General features: G+C 41.3%; 1 protein-coding gene across 2 annotated transcripts in view; it reads right to left on the minus strand.

The window, feature by feature from the left end:
* The window catches only part of LOC115913946 (cytochrome P450 7B1), a 125907-nt gene extending 112713 nt beyond the window's left edge, over positions 1-13194 (minus strand). For both annotated transcript variants that reach the window (XM_030966283.1, XM_030966275.1), the window contains exon 1: positions 12911-13194. In XM_030966283.1, coding sequence (XP_030822143.1) covers positions 12911-13008 — 98 coding nt within the window. In that variant the 5' untranslated portion in view covers positions 13009-13194. The remainder of the gene's footprint in view (positions 1-12910) is intronic.
* Positions 13195-26708: the final 13514 nt, after the last annotated feature.

Here is a 26708-nt window from a genome sequence, read left to right on the forward strand (position 1 = left end):
GTACTGGGCATTAAGGAGTCACTCATGTTAGCTGACAGCTATGGTGAGGATCCATGAGGAATTGCCAGGTGACTTACCAACAAAAGCGTTTCATTTTTTTGTTGTCATTTTCTCCACAGAAAATCCCCTTACAGGTTCTAGTGTGATAAAAGCAATTAGCAAAACTCACTCAAATGAAAAAAAAGGGTCTCATTAGCTTAGCTTACCCTCTGAGCATAGCAATGAGAATTCATGAAGACAATTACTAGAGAGCACAATGAATTTTGTGGACAGTAAAAAAAGTGAACTGAGAGATCAGACCAAAAAAAGTATTCTGATATCTAGCAGAACAAAATGGATGATACAAAACATAAAACCTGCTGAAAAAGTGAGGAGTGAGAAATACAGATTTTATCCTTTAGTGTCATAAATCTAGTGCTACACAGCAGCCACACTCTGCAGTCAGGTTGTAATCATTATGAAAAGATTGCAAAAGAGCCTAAAAATCTACCTGTATGATGCAATCCAACTGTGCCAGTTGCTTCCCCTAAACAGAGCAGCTCTGAGAAATTTAGCATACAAATTCTTATTTACTGAGGCTGCTTTGACCGACCCAACCCTGGAAAATGAAAGAGATGTCGACTGAAACAGACTGCCCAAGGATGGGCAAGATGCCCATCCCTGGAAGTGTTCAAAGCCAGGTTGGATGGGGCTTTGAGCAACCTGATGTAGTGAAAGGCATCCCTGTCCATGACAGGGGAGCTGGAACAGATGATTTTTAAGGCCTGTTTCAACCCAAACCAACCTATGGTTCTATGATTCTATGTTATTCCATGCTGACTTGCAGTAAAACTCATACTTCAGCAGGCAATTAACTAATCCACCCCTTCCACAATCTTAAGAAATCTATTGACTGCCATGAGCAGGAGAGACTACCACCCTACTGCCTTTAAGGAGATGATTTGATATTTGCCACAAAAAGTAAAAAGGAGGATCTGACACAGCAGGGCTGAAGATGCAGCTGTAAATGATCCTGCACCTGGGACTAAACAGGATACCAGAGGTACAAATGGTCACATGTGGCAACAACAGGGGTTTTGTCACTCACAGCCTTGGATCCTGACCACTGAGCAAAAGCTGTGGGGGTCAAAATGCCCTGCACGCTTGGGAATCCTAGGCATTTGGAATCCACCACCATCATAGCACACGTGGGGATTTCTATCTTCCAGTCACCTCCAACACCACAGTCATTCACTGAGAACTGAGCCAGGTGTGCAGTCTTCAATCAATGACCAAGGGACCAAAACCAACATTTCCAACACCACCAATTACCTACAAAGTTGCAACTATATGCACATATGGAAGGGTTTTTTCACACGGTCTAATAACAGAAACTATCTGATGTTCCAAATCAGCCCATAGTACTTGTGCTAAAAACACTTACAAGAAAAATCCTTCCGTGCTTTCATTTTGATGACACCAACTGTATCACTACAGTTTAAACATCTTTATACCTCACATTTCTACTGGGTGCATTTCTACAGTGCATTTGAGAACAGTGCATCTGGAACTGCTGCAACACAATTTGGAGGCATGAGATAACACACATGCCTCACTCCTAAACAATAGTCTCAGAGATATTATTAATAACAAAATATGCTGAAATAGTATGCAAAACAAAACAAACAAGGTTTTCTTATGTCTAAGCAAAAAATGAAGCACTGGTTCATCTGGTCCCATTTGAATTATCTCTGGCTTTCACAGTCTTCGTTAAAAGAATTGGCTGATCTTTTTCCCAAAACAATGAAGCAAGCAGGCAACGCAGAGACTACAGAGCAGCAGCAGGAAGCACACATAAATTGGTCCACCCAAACATTCTTGGCAGTGGAGGAGAAAGCATAAAAAGCAAGTTGCTTCAGTCCACACTAAATTGCCATTGAGACAAAAGTAAAGATGCGTCAGATGAACTTGCCCATGCCTTTAAATATATACCTGCCTTTAAGCAGGCATTTATTTGCAACAGCAGTATTTAATACTTTGAACAGGAGATGAATTTGTTTGTTTTACTGGACGACATCTCAGGGCATTTTTCATAACTTTTGCTTAAATCTTCTCAATGTTTCAAAGGATATATACATTCACTAATGAGAGCAAACACACCCTCTTTTCTAAAAGTGAAAACAGAATGGTAAGAACATCCCTCGAAGTAAAATATAAACCAAAAGCAGGACATCCTTCCATGCACAGTTGTGTTCAAACACAATTTAATATAGCAAATGCAGGAGACATTGCAAAGGACTAGACTATGTGGGAAGTAAGACTGGATGGGTCACAGTAACTGTGCTTTATTAGACTTGGGCTTCCAAGATAGAAACACAAAGCTTTCCTTCTGGAATGGAGATCATGAAAGCAGGAAACCTGAACTTTCTTTTGAGCCCAACAGATCTCAGCATTGTCTTATTTTAGCTTCTTACCACTGAACAGACACAGCCCGCACAGTTTTATTTTAAAGTCTTCATAACAACAGGTTTTTAAGGCTCTGAATTTATTATAACTGATGTGGTTCTATGCAAGGAAGTCCAAAGGTTGTGAAAAAAGTCCCTTCACTCATAAGGTGGTAATACCAAGCAGGATCTAGCAGTGTTTTCACTACATAAAGATGCAAGAAACTAAACAGCTTATAGAAGAAAAAATAATTCTGACTCATCCACATATGCAAGATTTCTTTGAAGCTTGATTATAATTTTTGTGTCTTAAAGCAGCAATGCCAGAAATTGAGCTGTCTGTTCAACCACAAAACCAGACACTGCGCAAGCAGCTGTTTCCCAAGCCACTGAGCACTGACATACAGGGGGAACCTCTCCAGTCCTGCTGTGAACAATTCTGTGTCGAGCCTTAACAGTGACAGATAATTTAACCTGGCTTTAAAGGATATTACGTGCAAGCTGCTAGGACACAAACTCCAAGTTTCCCTCATTTGGTCCTCAGAAGGAGCCCAGGCTCTGACCCCGGCTTGCTGCCCTTGCTCCAGGGCCTAGAAATGAATCACCATCAGTCACAGATACTGTGATGGCAACTGTCACTGAGAGGCCTCAACATCTTTTGTGTAGTCATGCACTATGGGCTCCATTTCATCATCAGATGCACACATCTAAGTCCTACTGCTGTTCAATCAGAATCTTTCAGGCATGTACTTAAGGTTAAAAAGAGCACCACATACAAGCCAGCTCTCACAGTACTTTCATTTTTCCTCCCAAATATCAATTCAGTGGGTTCATCATGTTTTACAATTGGTTCTTGGATGACTCCTGAACTGAGACATTTTCACTTCTGGTACAGCTACACAGCTGCTACTTTTTAAACAGGAATCGCAGATGAATGTTGCAGCACGGGCTCTGGCACCACGCCTCACCCTCAGCTGTAGGTCTAGGAAATTTGCTATTTAAGCACAATTGTTATGCTGAAACTAACCTAGTCATCTTAAAATCTTTTAAAAACATAAAAAAATCTGCTCCAATAGACTAACAGAAGTTTTTGAGAGGGATATGGAGGAAACACATAATGCAGCGGAAACAATTTACAAATACTAGTACCTACCAAAACAAAAGTAAACCTTCCATGGACATTTTTCTGTCTTAATGAAGTATAAGTCTGAGCTTAGTAAATCTTGCAGATCAGTTCCTGAACAACTGAAGGAAAAAATTATGCTCTGCCATCAATCCACTCTTTGAGCTATTTTTAAAGAAGCTTCCCAAATGTGACTACCAAAGCTTCTCACGCTGAAAAACCAGCTGGAGAGAATTAGCATGGCTATGATCTATCTCACACCAGAAGCTCTGAAGACAAGCTATTGTAACCTGAAAAACCATGCCAGCACTGAAGAAGAAAACACAGAGCAGTACTTTCCAGCTAGGGATGGTGACCAAACACTACTGTAGCATCAGGTGAGCAGACCAGCAGTGGAAGTCACTCAAATTCTCTCTGAGGAGATACCAGCACAATTGTCCTTCTTTCCTCAGCATCCTGCTTTTGTTAACCTGATTAAATGGGAGTTTCTAAATATATTTTTCAGTTTTCCTTGGATCCCTATTAGAAAGCTGGAGACCATCCCTCTGAAGCCTTCACAGACTAGAGTAGCACACTGTGACCAAGGGGCAGACGCCCCCTCTTGCTGGCATACAAAGGGAAAGAAAGAGTACAAAAAGACTGAAAAACTGACTTCATCAGTTCTGCCCACTGAGTTTTAACAGCAACAGTTTTTTCATGTTACGGAATATTTGGGTTGGTTTTGGTTTTGGTGTTGTTTTTTTAAAATAAACAGAGCTGCCAGAGCTAATAATTGCAAAACTTCTGCATTCTCACACCACACTGAAATTAGACTTTAATTTTTTTAAATACTTTATCACTTCAAAAAGTAAAGAAATGTAGCAATTTTCTGATATTTTTTTCAACATATCATTGAAAAATTTCTAATTTTGTCCAAATAATTTCAGACAAGACAAGTTACATAAAAATTTGTAATGAACACTCAGGAGAAATCTGGGGAACAATCTTATGAGGAGCAAGACAATGGGGTAAGGAAAGAGCAGGCCACTAAGCAGTTTGCTGATTTTTTGGGGAGTCACAATAAAGCACAATAAAACAGACAACCACACTTCACAGTGCTGCACTCTGCCTTAGCCATCACAAGCACATCGACTCATACAAGAGCTCCAAGGGTGCAGAATAAGGCTGTCAGCAAGGAAAATGAGTAGCTTGCGACAAACACACACAGGCTCTCTGACAGATCCCTGGGCTGCCATCGGCCAGGAAGAAGACACTTCTTCAACTGCCCACTATGGATGTGAGTCTACAAAGTGCCATGTTGGAGTCCAGGTTTTCACTGCAGTGTCAGAAAGGGGAAAATGGATGGATGGTGGAGAGGGTACTCCTGCAACACCCCATTTTAGCTTCATTTTGCTCATCTGTTCTTTCTTCACGTGCCTCCACAGGCTTAAGCAGGCCACTTTGCCAGGACTCTATGCATATTCTCCAAAATCAACAGGAATGCATCCATTGCATTCGGCTAGAACCTCCTACCACTAGGCCTACAGTATGAGAGAGCATTATTTTTTTAAGAGAATTGGAATACTGCTTAGGAAACTACAAGATTAAATCATGAGAAGCACAACCATAGCATTTTTGTGCTGATTTGAATTACGAATAGAAAGTACGAGCAGTTAAGAGGAAACAAGATATGTTCTATACAAGAGCCAAGATTTTTTTTTCCTGACATGTGCCAAACAAGGAGAAGAAACAGAAGAATCTGGCACCATTAAAAACAGTTTGTGGAGAAAGGGACTGAATATCTACAGCCAAGATCCATGTGGTTTGTAAAGAGGAAACTTTTGTTTTATGGGACTCTCAGTCAGCCAAAATTCACCCAGACGGCATGCAAATGGATATTAGCCTAAAATCCTACATGATTCTTGTAAAAGGATCAGTAAATGATGGGGAAAGAAAAAGAACGCTACTGAAGTTTGAAATCAGAATTCAAAATCTGCTTCATGGTTGAAAAAGTTAGTTTACCAGACAGCTATAATGTCATACATATATGGTAAATGTCTTGGAAAGAAAAGGCAGCAAGTTAAAGCACAAAACTAGAAGTCAGGAAAATGTGTTCCAAGTCTGGCTCCAATACCAAGGAGATCTATAAAACTTGGATAAAAGAGAAAAACACTGCCAACTTAACAGCGAGATTTTCCTTAACTTCATATAGTGTATTAACATTGCACGTATGCTGTTTCTTTTAGCTTCCGTATTTCCCCCACTCTCTGGCATTACAATGCACTAAGTTAAATAAGTGACTAGATGGAGTGCTAAGAACAGTTATATTACTTTATCAAAACAAGCCCTGCCCAACTTCTTAATCAAAACATTTGACTGGGAGAAAAAACTAGAAAAAAAACCCAAAAAACCAAAACCAAACAAACAAAAATTTTATATGGGACCATAATTCTCATAACTGAGCAAAACACTAAAGTGTCTGGCACAATTCAACAATTTAGCTGACTATTGCAAAAATACAATACCTAAAATTGCATTTCAGCATATAGAAGAAAGGGATGGGCAGGCAACAGCTCCTCAGCATATGTTGAGCAGTTATACCATGCAAGAATTCTTTTCAGCATCTCTGACAACCTTCCGAGTGCCCAGTGAAGCATTTGTCTGTGTTATCAGTAAATCAAGAGACCACACTGACCTCCAATTTACAGTAGGGGAACTGAGGAGGAGTCAACAAGCAAGACTGCAAGCTTGGGACTTAGCCAAGTCCCTGCATCCCAGTGACTCCTTCCTGAGGGAGCTGAGACCCAGGTAGACTTGTGAGTCAAGACTCCAGGAAATCCTGCAGTCACTTGATGATGCAGCTCTCCAGTTACATCACCAGTTATTAAACACACTGGGGGGCAAATTTCACCATCATGCTTAAAGGGGAAGTAGTTCATAACTCATGTCAGAGGTCACTAGGATTAAAATTTGCCCCTTTTTGTCTTCCTTCACACCAGACTTTATTTGTAACCTTTCAGCTAAGATTTGCCAACCATCTTGCTTTCCTCCTCTAAATATAGTGGCAAGCATGAATATAATTTTTGAAGCACTATGTATTCACGTGGGCTGTTCTCATTCATACCTTTGGGACTATCAGCTTGGAAGAGAAGCAGAAGGGTTAATTGTTCAGAACTTTCTGTAAGCTCTGTGTTTGTGTACAGTGCTCTAGATGGACACTCCATGCTTCATGTTGCACTGGAATGATAAAAAGAGCTGAAAGTGATTTCCATTAATTCTCACCCTTTAATTTTATTTGCTCCAAAGAATAAAGAACAGAAAAAAGCAAAATCAGTAATTCCAAGGGAAAAAAAAATATGGGCCCTTTCCACAGAAACATGAGGAGGAAAAAACCCCATGAAAGTATAAACTATTGTGTTTTAGTCAGAAACCAGAAGCTAGCAGTTCTTATTGCCACTAAAAATATCTCCACCTCTCACACATATACATTTACCAGGATGGCATCTACTGATGGGTTCTGGATGCTGATCAAGGCCAGACCAGGTATAAACTATAAAGCTGAACAACCCCCAACAAAGTAGGTCAAGAAAACTGGGAGGGAAGGGAAACTGTTGCTAGGTGGCAGTGTACCTTAAGCAAAGAATTCTGTAAATCAGAGATCACTGGGAAGGTTCATTATCTTCTAAAAGAGGTCTCATCTTTAGTGTCATCTTCAAAGTACTGGTAGGAAGTGGAACTCAAAATGTGCATGACATACGCTACAAATCAGAAGGATGAGAAGCAGGACAAAAAAAAAATAAAGAAAAAGAAAAACCTGTCTTGAAACACACTACTGCGCAAGATCCATGACATAATGGCTCTCCAGGTCTATTAGAGCCATAAGAAAAACCAACAGCCTGTGAATGGAGACTTGTATACCTTGAAAGGTTACAGTTTTGCTGACTTCATTTTATTCTACCTTCACTTAAGCTCTGACCAGTAGAAGCAAGCAAAGAAATAAGCTTCCACCACATCTTGGCACAGCAGTGAACAGCTGACAGAAAACCCAAGTGTGATGGTGAGAAAGAAAGGTTTCCTAAGGCTACTTAAGAAACAGAACTGTTACTTTTCTGCCTTAAACAGTTTCAGTCTTCAGTCCTTTTCAGAGTGGAGTAAGAGAGGACAATGACAGTAAACAAAAGGAGGTCATGAAAACATGTGCACTCCCTGGAGGTCCAATCAAAAGAATGGAGAAAAAGGCCTCTGCAGAAGGCCAAGGTAAGAAGGAAGAGGCCAGATTTTTCTGGTATCCTTCTATCTGTCCTTCCTGATGTTCCCTCCAACTGAAAACTACCTTAACATATTGCCTAAATTAGCAGAAGTGGTAAAAAAGACAGGCTGATGACATCTTGTGAACTACAATTCGCTTGGTAAGAGAGCTGTTAGCAAGCTCACAGCTTGTCACAGAGAAGGATAAGATGTTCTTGAAGGCAAAGACAAAATCTATATTCTTTTCAACAATATCTGTCTGGGTTCAAGAGAGCAATTTTGGGGAAAAGTATCTTAGATTAATGTAATTGTATAGATCAGAGGTATTTTAAAATATTGAATAAAAGGGAAAATGAAAGTTCGCTTCAACAAGGCTTTCGATCCATAACTCAGGTCACAGCAAAGTCCTTTCTGAGAAATGTATCATGCAATTCTTCCTATGTTGACTTCAATCTACAATTACACTAAGTAAGTTTAAGTTTGGAGGTTTGAATAAGTTTGTATAAGTTTGGAGGTTTTTTAATATCATGTTCTGATGCTTTAGAAACTGGTCAGAAACAATATATTAGAAGGTACATGTCCCATCTAATGCAGCCCAGAAGTTCCTATACTGCTGTAATGTAAAACCCACAACATGTGCCAAGTATCATAGCATTCCTCACATGCAATCCTGACGTGAAGACCATTCTTAATAATTAAAATACCAACCCTACAAACCTACAGAATCACAGAATGGTTTGGATTAGAAGGGACCTTAAGGATCATCTAGTTCCAAATCCCTGCCATGAGGAAATTTAAAGCCCCATCCAACTGGGCCTGGAACACTTCCAGGGATGAGGCAGCCACAACTTCTCTGGGAAACCTCTTTCAGTGTCTCATCAACCTCATCATAAAGAATTTCTTCCTATTATGTAATGTAAATCTACCTTCTTTCATTTTAAAGCAATAGAACTGTAGAGGGAATAATTTTTACAAACCCCGCCATTGATGCAGCTCACATCAGAGGCGTGTTAACTTTCCAAGCAGTTATAAACCTCTGATAAGGAGCCTTTTTCCAGGTTCAGTCTGTATTTTCTTTATCTGAAAAACTTTAAGATGCAAACCTTAGGAGAAGAATTCAATTTCAACAGATTAATAGGGACACAAACAATTCTTGTTCCACTTCTCTCCACTGTCCTCTTCCCCTAAGGCAATGGTTTTAATCTGTGGTTAGCCTAAGCCTCCTCTTCCTAGTAATTTGCAGCATCTGCTCTTCAAGGAGGGAGTCAGAGAATATCCCAGCCTTTTCCACAAATTCTTGGTTACAATCTGTGACCATTTTCAGTCATGGACATGCAATGAACGCTAGCAACCAAAAATGTGCATCAATTTGAGCAACAAAAAGTGGAATAGTATTACACCTATGGAAGTTAGCAGGAGACACAGCCCCTGAAGATCTCAAGGACCCTTCTCTGACTTGGGCAGCATCACTGCTGGAAGACAAATGGGAGTCAGCTTCACCTGACATCTCACCTCCTGCCCCATGAGACTGTGTACAGCTAGTGCAAAAGCAGTTTGAAAACACCAAAAAAAATCCATATGAAGCTGGGGCTGAGGTAAAACATGAAGGCAAAAGAGAATATAATCTGTACAGTCTCCAGGCTAGGATATCATCAGCTTTTGCCATAGCAGAAATACTTTCACACAGCAGCAAGATGGAAGTGTTCTCTGGAGAAAACACATTCCCCAGCAAACAGCCCAGATAAGCTTTTCTGCTTACTAACCAGTAAGAGGGAGAGCTCTCTTAGCATGCAGAAGGCACCAAGACTCATTTGACATTGAGTTTAACTCAAATTAATTTTTTCTGTGATTACAGAAACTTTTGTTCTACTTCTTTTTCTTCACCATCTGTGATACAAAACCTGGCAAAGACTCCAATTAGTTTCCTTTGTGTTATTACTGCCACAAGCACTCAAATGATAAGCATTTATACAAAAGGAAACTCCTCTTCCTTTCTACTCTATCTCTGAGAAAACTGGTGTTGAATTCACCCTCAAATCTTGTAATGTCAGGTTTTGTCAACTGCATTACAGAAAAAAGCAACAGCAGATTAAGTCAATACAACACCTTTTCTGGCAAAATTTTAAGTCAATACAACACCTTTCCTGCTCCAGTAACAAGCACCACAGCCTGAGAGGAAACAGAGGGGAAGCACCTTATACCAAAAAAGGTGAAATCCTGTAACATTTGCTTAAGGAGCATCAGTGATGGATTTAGGAAGTTCTCTTCTCCAGGATATACAAACTCTCATTACGCTCCTAGATGTGTAACTCTCAAAAGCCACAAAGGTGCTTGTGTTTCACCTCAGTCAAGCAGGACAGAGGCATCACCCAGCAAAACAAACACACAGAACTCTGAAGTGCAAGTTAGTGGTGTTTATTTACTTACTTAAGCTCTTCATTTATATATACACACACTTGCCTACTGTGGTAATCTTGATGGAATCCATGCAGGGCTGTGGTTAAGATGTCAAATTTGATCATTCTGGTAAAGTTTATCTTGGTACCTTAAACACAACAATCCCCTTATACAGGGTTTGCTCACTGCTACAAGCATACCAACATTAATGCACATACTTACTCATGTAAGAGCACATGCATGCCTAAGTACCAACATTTCTTCTAGCATAGGCAAGCTTTACATTGCCTGCTCTTCTGTCCAAATGGCTATGATCCATGACCAGGAATACAGCCTTGACTTTGGCATGTATTTATGCAGTAATTTGCCAACACTCCCCATGTGGAGGACACATGGGGATGGATAAATTGATAAGAAAGGGGACATCAAAGACTTGCACCATATTTGAGAAGCATGAACTAAGCTCTAACCCCATTTTTAATCCACTGCACCTTTAGAACAGCTTTTCTTCCCACAGATCAGAAATGGCTGTTGAACATCAACAGCCTGCTGCTAGGCACCTTTACAGACCATGCATAACTTCTTCTCTTTCTTTATGCTAAAAGAAAGAGAATTAATTGCACATTTACTGCAGCAGGATAGCACCTCAACACCAGCACCTTCTGCTGAGGGATGTACCACACAGAGGGTGATGGGTTTTACCATTTGTTATTTGCAGTTGCTTGCTCGCTAGTGCTTCCTACAGTTCTCTGAGAAACAGCACAGGCTTTCAAGCAGTTAATTAATCAAACAGCAGTTTGGTTTTTGGGACAAGACAGACACCTTCTTGTGAGGTCTTCCGTATAACATCATACTGCTGTGACACAAACCATTTTGCTGTAGACTCTAAACTGCACTTGAAAAACTCTACAGCCATAAGGGGTATAAAAATCATTCAGAAAGGGTTCTTTGATCCTTTTTTCCCTACCACTCACATCTGGCTGAAAACTTTACAAGCAACAGCTTTGACTGTTTCCATTTCCAAAAATTCTTTTACAATTGCACTAGAATTTAAACTAATAACAGGCACAAGTTATGATATGGCTGAGGCAGTATAATATCTTCTAGCCTTAAAAAGACACCCAGTCCCATTTGCCTTTCTGCTCCCCTTTTGTTTCATGTGCTGATGTTCTTTAGGAATCTAGACTGGCAGCAAACTAAACCTACCGAAAAAAGATAGGTTTTATGTGTTTAACTCCCAGAATAAGTTCACAGAGGGTCAGAGGAGCAACATGGATGATGATGAGGAGGAGTTATCTGTTGAGCAGCATCTGTCCATTTCATAAATTGAGCTGAAGCATGAAATATCATCGCAGACTACTCTGTCAAGCAGTTTGTGTTATGGGATGACCCACTCAAACATTGGGATGGATGACTCACTTAAGGAATGGACTGGACTCTCTAAGTCAAATTACATGTAATAATGGTTCCAAACCAGACACCACGGAAATAACCCTTCTGTATTTTCAGATGCCTTCTGGGATCAAAACATGAACTTTCAATGTTTTCCAATTCATTCTATACATGGTCCCAAAGTCAGGGATACTGGTCTAAAAATTTCCAGACTGCCCTTCTAATTTTTTTTTAGAACCTAGTAGTGCAATATATTTTTTGCATTTGCTTCTCTGCATCTTGCAAAATAACTACAATTACTAGGAAAAGAAACAGTTTACTACTCAGAATTACATCTATTATTTTCTACGCATCTCATTTTATGAATTAAAAATAAGCACACAATCCAGTGAATACTGATCCCTCCCCTTCTTCACGCCTCCTCCGTCAGCCTTTACACACATTTATTCATCAGTTGCAGAAGAGACACTGAAGAGCATCAAGTATTGGCTTCAGGTAGCCAAGCATTTCACTTCATCAAGTGAAAAATACCTGGGAAAATGTATATAAAGTAACAGGTCTTCAGAAAGTATAGTTCAGACAGTGCTTCTTTTTCCATCAAAAAAACCTGCACGTTCTTCTTGAAATGTCCCAGAACACGTGTGTACCTTCTTTGAGTTTATATAGATTGCACACTTGAAATAACCTAAAGGCAACAGCATGAGTAACACTAACAGAAGTCACTAGAACGTCTGTGACCCAAGCTACTCGGCACAGAGAGAAGGGCAGCGACGGCCGATGTCGCAAGCCCGCGGCAGCAGCGGCTGCAGGCACGGCGGGCGCACCTGGGGCTCCGCGGGACAGCAGCCGCGGGCCGCTCTGGGGCTCTGCCGCTGCACGGAACAGCAGGTCCTCAGCAAACCGCAGCGTCGCGTGTGCTCACACACGCCGAGCTGCCCGGGGACGTGCTACGTGCACAGCTCCTTTCGGAGCACGGCGTCCCACGCATCCCCGGGAGGCGAGACCAGAATCTCACGTGCCAGCGGCCGCCCCCGCCCGAGGTCAGGCGAGGAGCCGCCACCACCCCCCGCCGCGCCCCCCGGCTCTCCCTCAGCTCCGGCGGCGCGGCTGCCGCCCGCGGCCCCCGCGCTGGCCCCGGCCGAAGCGGGGCCCGCCGCCCCGGGGGCCGCCATCCCGCGGGGGCCGCCGCCCCCGGCCCGGCGGGCGCTGATAGGGCCGCCCCGAGCGGAGGGGCGGGCGGAGAGCGGCGCGGCCCAATGCGCGGCTCGGCGGCGCCGCGCCCGCCCGGCAGCCCCGCTCCCCCGGCCCGGCCGTGCAGGAATGCGGCGGCCGCCCCCAGCCCCGGTACCTTCTCCTCCTGCAGAGCACGCACACGGCCCAGAGCAGCAGGGCGGCGGCGGCGGCCGCCCCGCCGTAGGTGCCGAGCGGCAGCGTGTCGGGGCCCATGCTGGAGGCGCTCGCCTCGGCGGCTGCCGCCGCCGCCGCCGCCGGGGAGGAAAGTTTCGCCCGTCCTCCCGCTCCCGGCAGGAGAGGCGCCCGGCCGGCCGTCCCTCCCCGCCCACCCCGAGCCCAGGGGGCTGGGTTTGGCTGCTCGGAGCCGGACTTGGCGAGCGGGCCCGGTGCGACCCGGCCGGCTCCTCCCCGGGGAGCGCCCAGCGCGGGGAGGGTCGCGCCCGCCCGCCCCCGCCGTTTCCCGGCGGCGGAGGAGGGGGAGCCCCAACCTTCTGCTTGCCGGGAAAGGGCTCCGATGAGGCGGGAAGGTGCCAGGACAGAGACCCGGGAATGGTGGGGGCATTTCAGGGCTCCCCACCATTCAATCCGTTTCGGCCGTCACGGCACCCTGGGAGGGTCTCGGTGCCCTGCAAACGTGGCCTCGGTGGCGGAGTGGCCAGTGCGAACGGTGCCAGACTCGGACAGATAGCAGCTCTGGCAGCCTTTTGACCTCCGCTTGGTTTTCATACAGACACCCGATGTCATGTATGTGTCCCCTTAAAAAGCAAGGCAACATCCCACAGCTTCATAAAACTTAATCTGCTGTATTATAACAAATAGCGAGTGTTTGTATGAGAAGAAATAACTGTATGAGGAGAAGCTGGGTCCAGTCCTCGTACTGTGCCAACCTCTCTGGTGTGTTACGGAGAGTACAAGAGAGCAAGGAGGAGGTGAGAGACAAAATCCAGGCAATGGGGAGATCCCCAGCGCGAGGAGCTGGGATGAGGTAGAGAGGCAAAGAGATCCAGGGAGTTCAATACTTCGTGGCAGGGCAGGGTCTAACAAAATACCAGGGCGGCAGCAGTACCTTACTGCTCCACTGGCATTTGGTACAAGGTACACTCAAATGTTGCTGTGATGTAAGATACTCTTCAATGCAAACTCACACTGAGAGATGGAGTAAGATCCTTCAGGTTTTGGAATTGTGGTTCGGTTGAATGCTGACAGACAAGTTCATGCTCATTTTCAGCCGCATGCAGTATCGTATGTTGTATGTTTCGCAATGCTTGGTGGTTTATATATTCCTTTCATCTTGGAAACAAACTGTAGAACACCGGTCTTCTGACTTGTCCTTCTGACTTGTTGGAAGTTTTTTTCAGAATTGTAGAGTCCCAAATGTATCTTAGCAGATAAAAAAGCCAGTTAATAAAGCACCTTCCTTAGCAGATTTCAGGATTTTTGAGAGCCTGAGGCATATCTGAGGTTTTGAAGTCATCAGAGCTGTGTGTATTCCTCCTCAGACATTCCTTTTAATTGCAGTGAAATATTTTAAAATGCTATTGTGTTAACCAGGAAAAATCTAAGTAGTGTGTCCCACATTAAAAGTGACCCAAATCTGAGCAACATTGCTTAAAACCATCAGCTGTCTATCCCTCCTGAGACCAAAAAATCAGACACTTTTATTGTGCAATATGATGCATGGAGGGAAACCATAAGAGAAACTAATGCTTCATTTGTAGTTCTTTAGAACTTCTTGCAGGTAACTGTATTTGAAATCCCCAGCTTGGGAATCCCAAGGGGTTTCTTAGCTAGTAGTCCTGTAAATTCATGGAAAAGGACTAATTCAGAACTGAAAAGCATTGTACTGTAAGACATTACACAGTAAAATATTACTCATTTTATGAGTGACCTCTTCTGTGAAAATTTAGTGTTTCAGTTCAGTTTGGTGAGAAATAACTGTCCACATACAATTAAGTAGCTGTGGCAGCTAGAGTAAGCCCTCACCCATGATCAAAACATCAAAACACCAAGATTACTGTAGTTCTGCCAAAGGGTGTGAAGAGGGTTACAACAATCTTTTTTAGTTTGTTGAAAGTTACTGTCTGAGGTCAATTGCCGATGAAAAAAAACCCACCCCCACACCTAAAACCATTTTGAACCATACCAGAAACACTTTAAAATACAGACCCTGAAACATCTTGAATCCTTAGGAATGCTGAGTACTGTTGTGTGTCAACCATTTAAGAAGTCCAAGTGGATGGATTAAATTCTTAACTAGTGAAGGAATCTCAAAGAGCTGGAAGCTAGAACGTATTTAAGTTTGATGTCTTATATATAGTATGAATTACGTCAATGCAAATCCAACCGGATGATATTTACACATAACGTACCAGTTAAAATTATAATAGATGTATCCATAGATATTGGCATCTCAGCTAACTGGAGAAAGAGGATGAGGCTGAACAGTTCCCTTTAATATAGCTCTAGCAGGAAAGAGGAACTTAATTTTCAGAAGGTGCTAGCCTAGGCTTATAGCGATGTGGTCTCTTGTTAGGAAAGTAGTTTATTAAGAATTGGAGGGATTTTCAGTTTCAAGTTCTCATGAGGTCTTTATAGAGTTCTTGCTGCAGCATGGTCATAAGTGAGGAGAAAGAATGCAAATACTGTTATATTTGGAAATGGATAATGTTACTCTTCAGCTGGATACAGCTGTGTCCAGTTGTTATCCTTACTGGTAGGGTGTAATTTCTGTTGTTCCATCACGGTAGTAGTGGCTCCTTTACAAATTTCTTCAAGTGTCCTTTGTATGTATTAGAAAACTTCCAGAAAGAGCTGCAGGCTTGAGAGAGGTGAAAGCATTTCCAAGTACGTATGAGTTTGGGGGTGGGGTGGAGGAGGGGGGAGAGATGGAGAATTCTTAAGGTAAGCTTGGAGGGCTTTTCAGTTGGAAAGGTTTCAGAGAGGTTCCTAATACTATGGTAATAAGCCTATAGAGATAGATAGATTAGATAGATAGATAGATAGATAGATAGATAGATAGATAGATAGATAGATAGATAGATAGATAGATAGATAGAACATGCTGAGCTACATTTCTCCTGTTTAAATTGTGAACATTCTGTACATATGCTACAGTTCAAAATGCATACTGTGTGTATGTTTCATACTGCCAATGTTGTAAGATGATATAGATCATATTTTTTTGTCTTATGAAAATGCAGAAGACTCAAAATAAACTTTGAACAGTATATACTGCAATCTGTACAGTATTTTACACATCACAGTGTGATTTTGCTATATGCAGCACATGGACAAATGCCTGTTCTACTGGGTAGCTTTCATGTGCACAAGGATTTAAACTCCCAGTCTTAGACAAGAGCAGATTCTCTACCATTGAAACACCAGTGACATATGTGTTATAAGCAACAGTGGGAACAAGGCTTACTTACTTTTCCACTCACCCAGCACTACTCATTCAAAGGTTATTTTAAACAGCTTATAGCTTTGATCTGCTATAACCATTGCAGTTGCAATACTGCAAGGCCATTCTTGCCTTCAGTTCAAGTGTGCATGAATTATTTCAACCAAAAAAAATTGATATACTTCTGTGAACAATGCTAAAAGAAAATACCCATGGTAACATTTTTAGTGATTTGAGAAATGGCAGTGGCATTAGACTTTGAAATGGGGTCAACAAATTAACCTCTGTGTCAAAGATAATCTGTCCAAATTTATTTAGGTTATAAGCCCCACAAGAAAAGAGGTTTTGTACACTCTAATGACCTGCTGGACCTTTGGGGCTTCATTCTCTGAAGATGCCCCTGGAACTGGGTCTGCTTCCAGCTCTTAGCTCAGCAGCTGTTTTCTCTGGAAGTGAAGCTCTGAGCTAATAGAGATCAGACTGAATTCAGGGCAATGAAACTAAAAGCCTTTTTGTTTCCGGCTCTCCGTCTCCCTTCCTGCTAGAATACAGGCAAAGGAAAATGCAGTGATTTAAGTGTAGGACGAAAAGGCTTACAGACCTCTTAAATCTTGCTTGATTCAAAACTAATAACCTGATTCTCACTTTGTGTTCTCTCCTTCAAGCACACACCAATCTGCATTTAATGCTTTTGTAAGACAGCACTGCAGGCTCTCTCCCATGGCCTCCTGTGTCAATCACAGCTGATCAGCCTGAGCTCTGAACAAGATCCCACGCTGAGATGGCTGAGAAGTCCCATTCATCCGTCCCTGCATGTCAAATGTCTTGGTCCCATTTCCCGCTATCATGTGGGATGCCATGCCAAACACATACTTGCTACATACAGCAACATATGGACTCATCAGAAAATTAAAAAAAAAAAAAAAAAAAAAAAAGGAGGTGAGAGGTCTATAGGGACGAGGACAGGAACTGAATAGACAAAGAGATTATGAATGGGAGCCAGGAAGGGGAAGAAAGGAGGATTAGGAACATATGAGGGGAAACTGAGGATGAATGGGCAAGATGAAATCTGGGACCCAAAGGAAAGAGATGACAGTAAGAATAAAAAAGATTTTGAGGAGGTATGTGACAGACTGGCAGCTGTCTCAGTGTAGAGATTAAGATATGGAATTGTGATATGACTCAAACGTGAAATGCAGGAACAGAGGTGGAATAGGAAATGAGTGGGAATGGCAGTGTGGGAGGGGAGAAGCCAAGAAGACTTAGGTATAAAACCTCTGAGATGGTTCCTACAGTTTGCAGGCTGAGTCTTACCGGGAAAGAAGAAAGGGATTTGGGTCAAAAATTGACCCTGGTAAAACATAAAAGCGATGGGCAAGACGATCAAGATAAGAAGGGCCCAACAGAAAATGCTACGTCTTCCTGGCTCCAATTTTACTTTGTACAATTGCAGAGCCTCAAAAAACATGGTCCTGTTTCTCCATACTGCCATCTGTGCCACAAGTCATACAAGCCCATCTTTTCCTTTCTGTTATAGGTATCACAGTGAGATCTGTTATTTCCTAATCTGGCATAAAACTCATTCAGTGAAGGAGAATAAGGAATAGCTAGCATGTCACCAGATAAGCCATTGATTCCACTCATTCTGAAGGTGTCTTTACCTTTGCAAGAAAATCAACTGGCAATCTAAGATGTGGACTGTGGAAAAGTGAGGCATCCTGTTCTTGGAGCTAAATAAAAAGGGACCTGTGTTACAGATGCCATGTGGAAGAATTTTCACATTTTCACTCTGGATTTTTAATGAGAAAACTTTAATATATACATGTATCTACAAGGAAGTAATTTAGGAATGAGCTTTACAGATAAACCTAGATTATGTAGTCAAAGAGACTGGAGAACCCCTGCTTCTTCTTTGTTGTAGATGGAAACCTGGTGAGGCAAGGGGGATGACTGCTAGAGCAGTGGCTGTCCTGGCTAAGTTAACTAAAGATTCTCCTTCACAGTTATATTCCATCTATTTCTGTGGATTATTTCTATACCATCATACCATGGCTAATTATCTGATAGACCCTTATTTTCTGCAGGTCAATTTGAGAGCTTAGGCCTGACTTCCCTAAATGCTAAGCCCATCAAAAGCAATACATAACTATAGTATCTAGCTACAAAAACAGTGGTGTATTAAGGACTTGCCCTTTGAACATGTAAAGCACTTTTAGCATAAAAAAACCCAGCATTTAAATTCCCTGCTGATGAGCATCCATGAAAATATTAATGCTGGTGTACCCTAAAAAGGATTTATATTTGCAATATAGTAAGGTGCTCAGTTGTATGCACTGAGTAACCTAACAAAGTTTTGAAGAATGCTGTATTCCCTGCACAAGATTATATATTCAGATTCTGGCAACATTATGGTAAAAAAACTAATGTAACTACATTATATTTACCTTGATTAAAGGTCCACAATTCTGAGATTTTTAAACTTTCTAATAGCTGACTTTGTAACCTTCAAAATGTAGTTTTTATATTTCAGTGCTATAATTCAGTTTCATTTGCCTTGGGAATACTGCAGTCTTTGCTAGCAGCAAATATTTGGGACAACTAAAGAGTGTTTGTACTATTATAAAAACAAATATCATGTATTAACTCGTTAGCTGGCAGGTGTATGTATATAAACAACATCTGGACATTTTTCATTCCTCTGGAGTACTGAACATAGCTATAGCTCCAATTGGAAGATAGGAGAGGTGATGGGAGGAGAGAAAAAGGAATGTATGTAAAGAAAACAAAAAAGATGCATCTCTCACAGTCCTGCCCATTAGGACAGTCAGCAGTAGGGTGAATATCCTGTTGCAAACAGAAACATTTCAAGAGAAAGTCAAAAAAGTACATGGTTACCCAAGTAAGAAGAATGAATAATTGAAGATTGTAGATGAAAAATCCCAGAACTATTAAAAAGTGTGGTATTGATGGTCTGTGATGTAAGAATATTATATGAGCCAAATGGTTAGACACAGAAGCCGTGAAAAAGAAGACAGTAAAGTCCAGACAAGTTTGTCATGATGATCAAGTTTGTCAAGAATGATCATACAACTGTGATTCCACCCACGGACATTTCTGAAACCCCACACAGGGAAATGCAGGAAATACTAGATCACAAACCAAATAAAGTCAGTGGTTGGGGTATTGCCCTAAAATGAGTAAGGATTCATGTCATGAATGCTACCCATTGCAAAACAGGGCAGATACATATGGCAAATACATTTTTAAAAATAGAAGTAAGTGTTTAAACAGGATACTTGACCTCCTAAAGTGAAATAAAATCAGTAATACACTCAAAAACTTGCGAGCTGTCTTGACAAGAGCAAACAAGGTAGAGCAGTGCTGATCAGATCAAAGTGCAGTAGAAAATGTTTCAAGAGCGATGCTAAGTTACTGCTTACATAGAAATTAATTAGCAATAAAACACAGCATAATTATCAACTAAAATTACATGTTATGTAAAAAAGTGGAGATATGCAGCAGTTCCAAATGCATATTTGTGTTTTAACATTCACACTGCGAAGAAATGCAGTTAACAAATAAGGTTTGGAGGAGGAAAAGCTCACATAGACTTAAAATGTGACTTGAGTAATATGATTCAGCCATACAATTTCTAAATCCTGCTATATTAGACTAGAGCTGACAGTCATTCCCAAGGTGCTAGCTATACTCCTGCACAACCAGTTTTTCTTATTATTTACAATTTCTGGACCACAGTTTATCAATATATCGGTGCAACAGCTTTTTAAACAATGCCTTTAAATTTGTGTTCTTTGGGTTCTGTTAACTTACTACAGTGCTTGTTCCTCTGATATTGCAGGGTATTAGTGATCTGGCAGGGTATTAGTGATCAGGGTATTAGTGATCAGTCACATCATGAAGATATTATTTAAAAGATTTGGGTTTATATTTTATTATAGTTAATATTTTTAATTGAGCCTAACTTTGTGAAAAACAAAAAGCAAAACATTGTAGCACAGTAAATTTGAAACATATCTGGAAAAATATGCCAAGTCCAAAACTTGGCTTAGCAGTCAGTGGCTCAGAGTTAATGTGCAATCAGTTAAGTCAAAAGTACTCGGTATTACCCAGCACTTTTTATGACTGACTTTTAAAAAACAAATCAAATGTACTTCAAGATGACTTGTATTTCTTTTCCAATATTCTCTGTGTTTATGACTTTAACTGTTTCTTCTGCTTGGGAATGGCTTCATTCAAAGCCAATACAGAATCTCAAAGCTCACCAGCAGATTAAAACCTGGAGTTGCTTTCTTCTATCTATCTGGGACATTTTGGACTGACCCTCCCATTCTTGAGGTGAATACTTTTTATTTGCCCATGAATCAGCTCCTGATCCACCAGTTTTCAATTGCCCATTTCAAAGTGAACCAAATGGGAATGATCCCTTTGACATTAAATGAGCAAGGCTCATCTTGTTCATGGGGCAGGTACCTTCTTGTGCCAGAAACCTTCATGGCAGGCCTGGGGCATAGGCTAATGGCCCATCATTATGTTGCTCAGATTGTGATCTTGGGCTGCAAATCTGTCAAAGCCTGAAGTCAGTAAAACTGTTTTGATTGCTAAATGTGTGACAACCCGTGCGTGCATGGGGCACACCTGTGGGAGGTGGTGTGATTAGAGGAATTGGGTGGAGTATGCGTAGAGTCTGTACTTTGGACTTTATCCTAACTAGATACTTTTGCTAAATTAAGTGTTCCAATAAGTGGATAGGCAGGTTTGAAATGGGACCTCAGAAGTTACTTTATCTCAGTTTCTCCCTAAAGAGTGAAGTGAGCACAGATCCTTTAAAAGGGGAAATTGGAAATAGGTATGCAGCCAGCTTATGCCCACAGTTACTTTCCAGGTTTGTTATAGGCTAACAGGAAACTGAAGCCATGTGTACCTTGTTACTGAAGTCTCTTTTGATTGCTCTGAGACTTCATTTTTTTATTTCATTGCTGCCAGTGTGAACAACCAGTAGTGGATAGTAATCAGAGGGCCTTACTAGACTGGATTGTTTTCCAGTAATATCACTTATCTGAGCCCCTGGGAGACAGCAGACTTCCCTGTGAGTTGCATCAGGTCTGCATATCAGACCCTCCACTCCCCTTGGAAGGGAGTTTCCTATCACAACTACCCTTCTTTTCCTCTTAACAGAGGAGGTCTTGATGCAGGGTGCAGGTGGTGTCACTTCAGGATGCCCCACCATCCCAGAAGGATCTTGCCCCGTCTGATCAGTTGTTTGGTCTTCTGGGTCCAGAGCCCCACACCTGTTGTAAAAGGTACCAGTCCTACTTGTCAAATTCAGAGAAAGAGGAACCTTCTTGTGATACATGCTGCAATGTGCCTCCAGCCTTCATCTTTATCAGACCCCAGCTAACAGTCCTTTGGCTAATGACCCTGCAGGGCTCTGAGTCTGTCTGCTTCTTCACCACAATGGAGGTTCAAGACTCCTGGGAGTCTGAGACTGTAGCATTGCTGAAAATAACTATCTCTTGCTCATTCACTCAAACACTCCATAGCCTGTTCACTTCTTCCTGTAGCTCCACCTGCAACGCAGCTCCTCAAACACAGCACACTTTCTGCAAAATAACTCTTTGTCATCCCAGCCTTGGAAAGAAGCTTCAGGCACTCCTGGTAGCCTGTGACCTGGAGAGCTACACCTACCATCAGCAGGTCTGGCTGGCTGGAGGCCTCTGACAAGGCCAAGACAGTGACCCTGGCAGCTACAGGGGATCCAGCTTGATGGCATGTCAACACCTCAACTAAGGAAACTAAACTGGAGCTAAAAGGATCTCTTTGCTCTTCCTTACCAGGTACTTAGTCCATTTTCTGCCTCTATTGGCTCCACACAGATGGTTGGAGAGGAGCCCTTCCTTTGGGAACTGCTGTGCAAACTGATGTGACACACTCCAGGTTGTTCCAGTGCCCTGGAACCATTTAAATCTCCCATGGTTGCCCCTGGCCCTGCCCCGTCCTCACCTGATTGGCTGCAGAGGGCTTCCAAATCCTGGCAAGGCTGGGGGCTGCTGCAAGTTTTCCTGAACAGAGGAACTCTCCTGTACAATACAGTCTCACCCCCTGGACTTTGCTTCAGTCACAGCTGCTTTGTGGACTTACCCATATTTTAATTCAAATGAAGATTTCATACTTTGAGTTATACTCTGCAAAAGCTGGAGGAGTCAAAATAATGTATTGTCAGATGCAGATGTCAGTGTTTTAACCAAAGCAGCAGTCTTCTGTTCATATCCCACATGAGTGTGGAAAACCAGGCCCAAATGGAGATCACAAACATGAATCAAATAAATGGCTACTATAAATACAAGCAAGTGGGAATAAATAAAAAAATTCCCAAACCAGAAAAGAAGTATTTAAAAAAGTTTTAAAATAAATGTTTTCCTTGAAAAACATCTGTAATCTTGTGGCTTTTTTTTCTTTATGAGAAGGAAAATTGGTGGTGAATAGGCTATGACATTTTCTTGATGCAAACCTTTTCTCTACAGAGAACAAAGGCCTGATTTCCAGCTCAGACTAAAATTGGATGTTTCCATTGTTTGCATTTCCAAACCTTTCTCTAGCCATTATTTTGCTTCTTCTGCCAGGTTCACTGTTCCCTGCCTTTGCTCTCTGTTTGATGTTCTGACTGTAGATCATTTGTAGATCATAGAATCTTAGAAAGAGTAGGAAGTGACCTCAAAGGTCATTTAGTTCCAACCCCCTTGCTGTAAGCAGGGACACCTTTCACTAGACCAGGTTGCTCAGATCTCCCTCCAATTCAGGCCTGAACACTTAGAGGGATCACAGCTGCCCTCTGCTTCCAGAAACACTCAGCACTCAGTGGCATCTTCCTGCCCACTTTCCTCAGTTTTAATTTCTAAATTAATCTGTGTTTTGGGCTGTGACTTCCTTCTTCTCCCATCACTCCAGAGAAAAGCATCACTGCTCCAGCATTTGTATGAGGAGAACCTGTGAAGGTCAGTAGTAACCAGTTGCATCAGCTCCAAAGATGTGCCATCCCAACATCCATTATGCCCTTGTGTGGTGGTTTTTACAAGGATTTCGGGGTGAAGGAAGAGACAAGATTTTGGACTCCATTACAGAAGGCTTGATTTATTATGTTATGATATATACATATACTATACTATACTAAAAACGAAAAGGAGAGTTTCCAGAACTTGCTACTTAAGAATAGAAAAGCAAAGAATGAAAACAAACGAGCTGGCTTTGACAAACTGCGAGAGCCAGCTCTGCTGTGACTGGTCACTGAACCAAAACATCTACACCGGACCAATCACAGATCCACCTGTTGCATTTCACAGCAGCAGACAATCTATTGTTTATGTCTTGTTGCTGAAACTCTCAGCTTCAGCAGGAAAAATCCTAAGAGAGAATTTTTCATAAAAGAAATGTCTGTGACACCCTTGTACTATATTCACAAACACTAAATGGATATATATATTTAATAGGCCTTTATAAATTTCAAACTTGTATATGTTCAGAATACAAATTATCATGTTACTTTCCTTATTTTGGAAAAGGTCCCATTTAATTGAAAAACAAGTCTTTCCCATTGTTTTTTCTGATAACTTACAGACTTTTTTATCACCTTTTCTTTTCTATCACCAATTTTATATTATAGGACAGAGGCTGGTTGAAAATACAATGATACCATGATAATTTTCTATTGAATTCGTTGTTCACTTCTGTTCTGAAATTTAGCTGACATCTATTTACATTTCTGTGGTATTATATTGGAATTATCCTTAGAATTCCATGCATTTGTTTCCTAAATAAATTACAATTTACTTTTAAAAAGTAAAGGAACTACCTAATTACTGGTACTGAATAACTGATAATTTTGTGCTTCTTGAGCTTCTCTCAAAGTTAGAGTTTACTTCTCTTTCCATTTAGATTTCTAACCCAATGCTTGGCCTTTGGAGTAGAACAAAAAATGTTTGCTTAAAGGACCTGTTTATCTTAGGTTACTTGTTTAAATATCCCAGTAAAATAATTCATTCTGTAAAGTATTAAGTTCTATTTTTCATTATATATATGTTTTAGACAAAAATTGGTCTTCATTCCATATATCACTATCATTATCTCTAAAAGCCTGAATGGTCTCATTGAACTCAAATTGAGAGACTCTTGAAGTTCAATGACACAGTGAGAGGCATCTGCTGGAAATTTTGTTCTTTTAACAGATACTATTTCAGCACTGAGAGCAACACCAAGGACTTGAGCCTATATGTCTTTCACATTTAGAATTCCTACCAAAGTCAGGGGAAATCTTCATGAAGCAGAAAAGTGTAATAGTATAATTCTTCATCTTCTGGAAAATGGCATATTATTCTAACACCTATTAAAATTGATACCTTTGTAAGTTTCTATCTCAACAATTTTGAAAGCAGTAAAATATGTGCAGGAATTGTTAAGTATTTTTTTTCTTTTCTGAATCATAAAATTTTGCCCTTAAAAGTTTACAGAAAGTCAAATACTAGGCAAATATTTTCTCCATACTGTAGTATCCATCTTTCTACACTGTTTTTGGATGCAAAAACATAGGAAATTATAGAAAAAAACTACTAAATAAAATTCAGTGCATCAATTCACTTACATTTTAAAAAGAAATTTAAATGCGCTTAATCAAGGCATTTTATGTTGTGATTTATTGGCAGTACAACATGTTGAGCTTCAAGTGAGCTGTTTGTCTCCTGAAGTGGACAGGAGAAAAGAGACTCTGAAATTGCACCTAGATGTGAATAACTCAGGTACTTGTCACTCATTCATTGCTTAGCAATTCGTGTTATTTATTGCAGATATGAAAATAAGGACTTGTGTTGGAAGTGTCCTCAAATAACTTTTCCATTTTCTGACTAATGTATCATCTCTAGATGACAGGAAATGGAGTGAGGCAACAATCACTTTGTTCATCATCTGGTATGCATGGGAGTGTCTCTCTCTCTCTCTCTCTCTCTCTCGTCTCCAATAAAGCTCTGCCAGGACAGGACCATGACCTAGAACTCTGAAAAGTAGATATCATCATGCTGGCTATCACGAGTGGCCCACTCTTTTTTTTAGGAAGCCATTTCTATCAAAAGCTGTAGTGTAAGCTACTAGATCCTTGCAGAAGTTGGTTACAGAATAATTTGTGTAAAGGCTGTCTCCTGTTTCCAAGGGATATTGTGCTTCTGCTTGGAACAATGAGAAGGTGTAGTCCTTCCTAAACACCTGATTTTACTGTAATATTTAGTATTGTAACTATGGACTTAGTTATTATTATTATTATTATTACTCTATTGATACCCCCCCCCCCATATGCATTTATAGGTCCTGTTAATGTGTAATAATGATTGGAGTTAGAAATGTCTGATCCTGCTAAACACATGACCCTTAGCCTTCACCTTGAAAGGTTTTTGTCGTCACACTTAGCTTTGAGCATGTGAGTCCAAAGTGTACCTGTATTTTGGCTCTAAAATCTTGGCAAAGAGCTGCTCCAGCCTGAGGGCTGGGTGCCTCAGCTCCGCTTTAAATCTTTGGGTCTGGTCCAGCATTGTGCTTGGGAAAGGTGCCAGATCAGTGTCACCCAAGGCTGAAGTTCTTTCTCCATGAAAAGGCAATATCATGGGTCATAGCAATGCTAGACTTTTCACACATCTCAGCCCACAGTGCTGTACAGGAGTTGTGCCTTCCCTGACAAAGTGCTTCAACCACTGGGTCGTTCAGATTGATCCAAAGAGTCAAGAGCCTCAGTTCTTCAGCTTAGACTGAGCAGTCCAAGTCCACTAATTTATTTGAGGTTACACCTCTACAAACAGCTGCCTAGCACAGATAGTGCTTGTTTTGACCAAGAGGTAATATAGGTTCAACAAAACATGGAACTAGATTCCAGATTACTCAAACCAGTCAAAACAAGTCAAGTGTCTTTCCTAAGGCCAGCCTGCACTGTCCTCCTCCCTTGCTAAAAGGCTCCTTGGTGCTGCAATTTGGCAGTCAGCAGGCTATAGCAGTGAGAGAATTTCAAATTCAAAGATCATCCTGATCTTAAAACGTCAACAAAACACCTGCTCTTCCAGTATCAGGAGGCCACTGATGAACCACAAATGCCATTTTAAATTATGTACAGATTACTATATGGGTAGTTTAAATCACCTATGTCAATTTTTTTTGGTGTAAACTTATAAAGCAGTGAGTGCTTAGTCTGCCAAAACACTCAGGAAATGCCTTTTAAGACAGGTTACTGGTAATACTCAACAGCATAGACCCAGCAGTGCCCTGCTGTCTTTCCTGTGACAAGCAGAGTATTGATCCCCAAAATCTCCACTGCCTCAGTCAGCCTCTCTTTTAGATGTATGGCATTTTGAAAGGCAGTAACCAACACCAGGTCAAAACCAGGTAGTTTATTGTCTCTGACAATCTCTTCTGATACCATTCACAGGATGGAAATGCTTGTGGCACAGGATTATCAATAAGTGCT

The sequence above is a fragment of the Camarhynchus parvulus genome, chromosome 2 (assembly GCF_901933205.1).
Source record: "Camarhynchus parvulus chromosome 2, STF_HiC, whole genome shotgun sequence".
NCBI classification, from domain to species: Eukaryota; Metazoa; Chordata; class Aves; order Passeriformes; family Thraupidae; genus Camarhynchus; species Camarhynchus parvulus.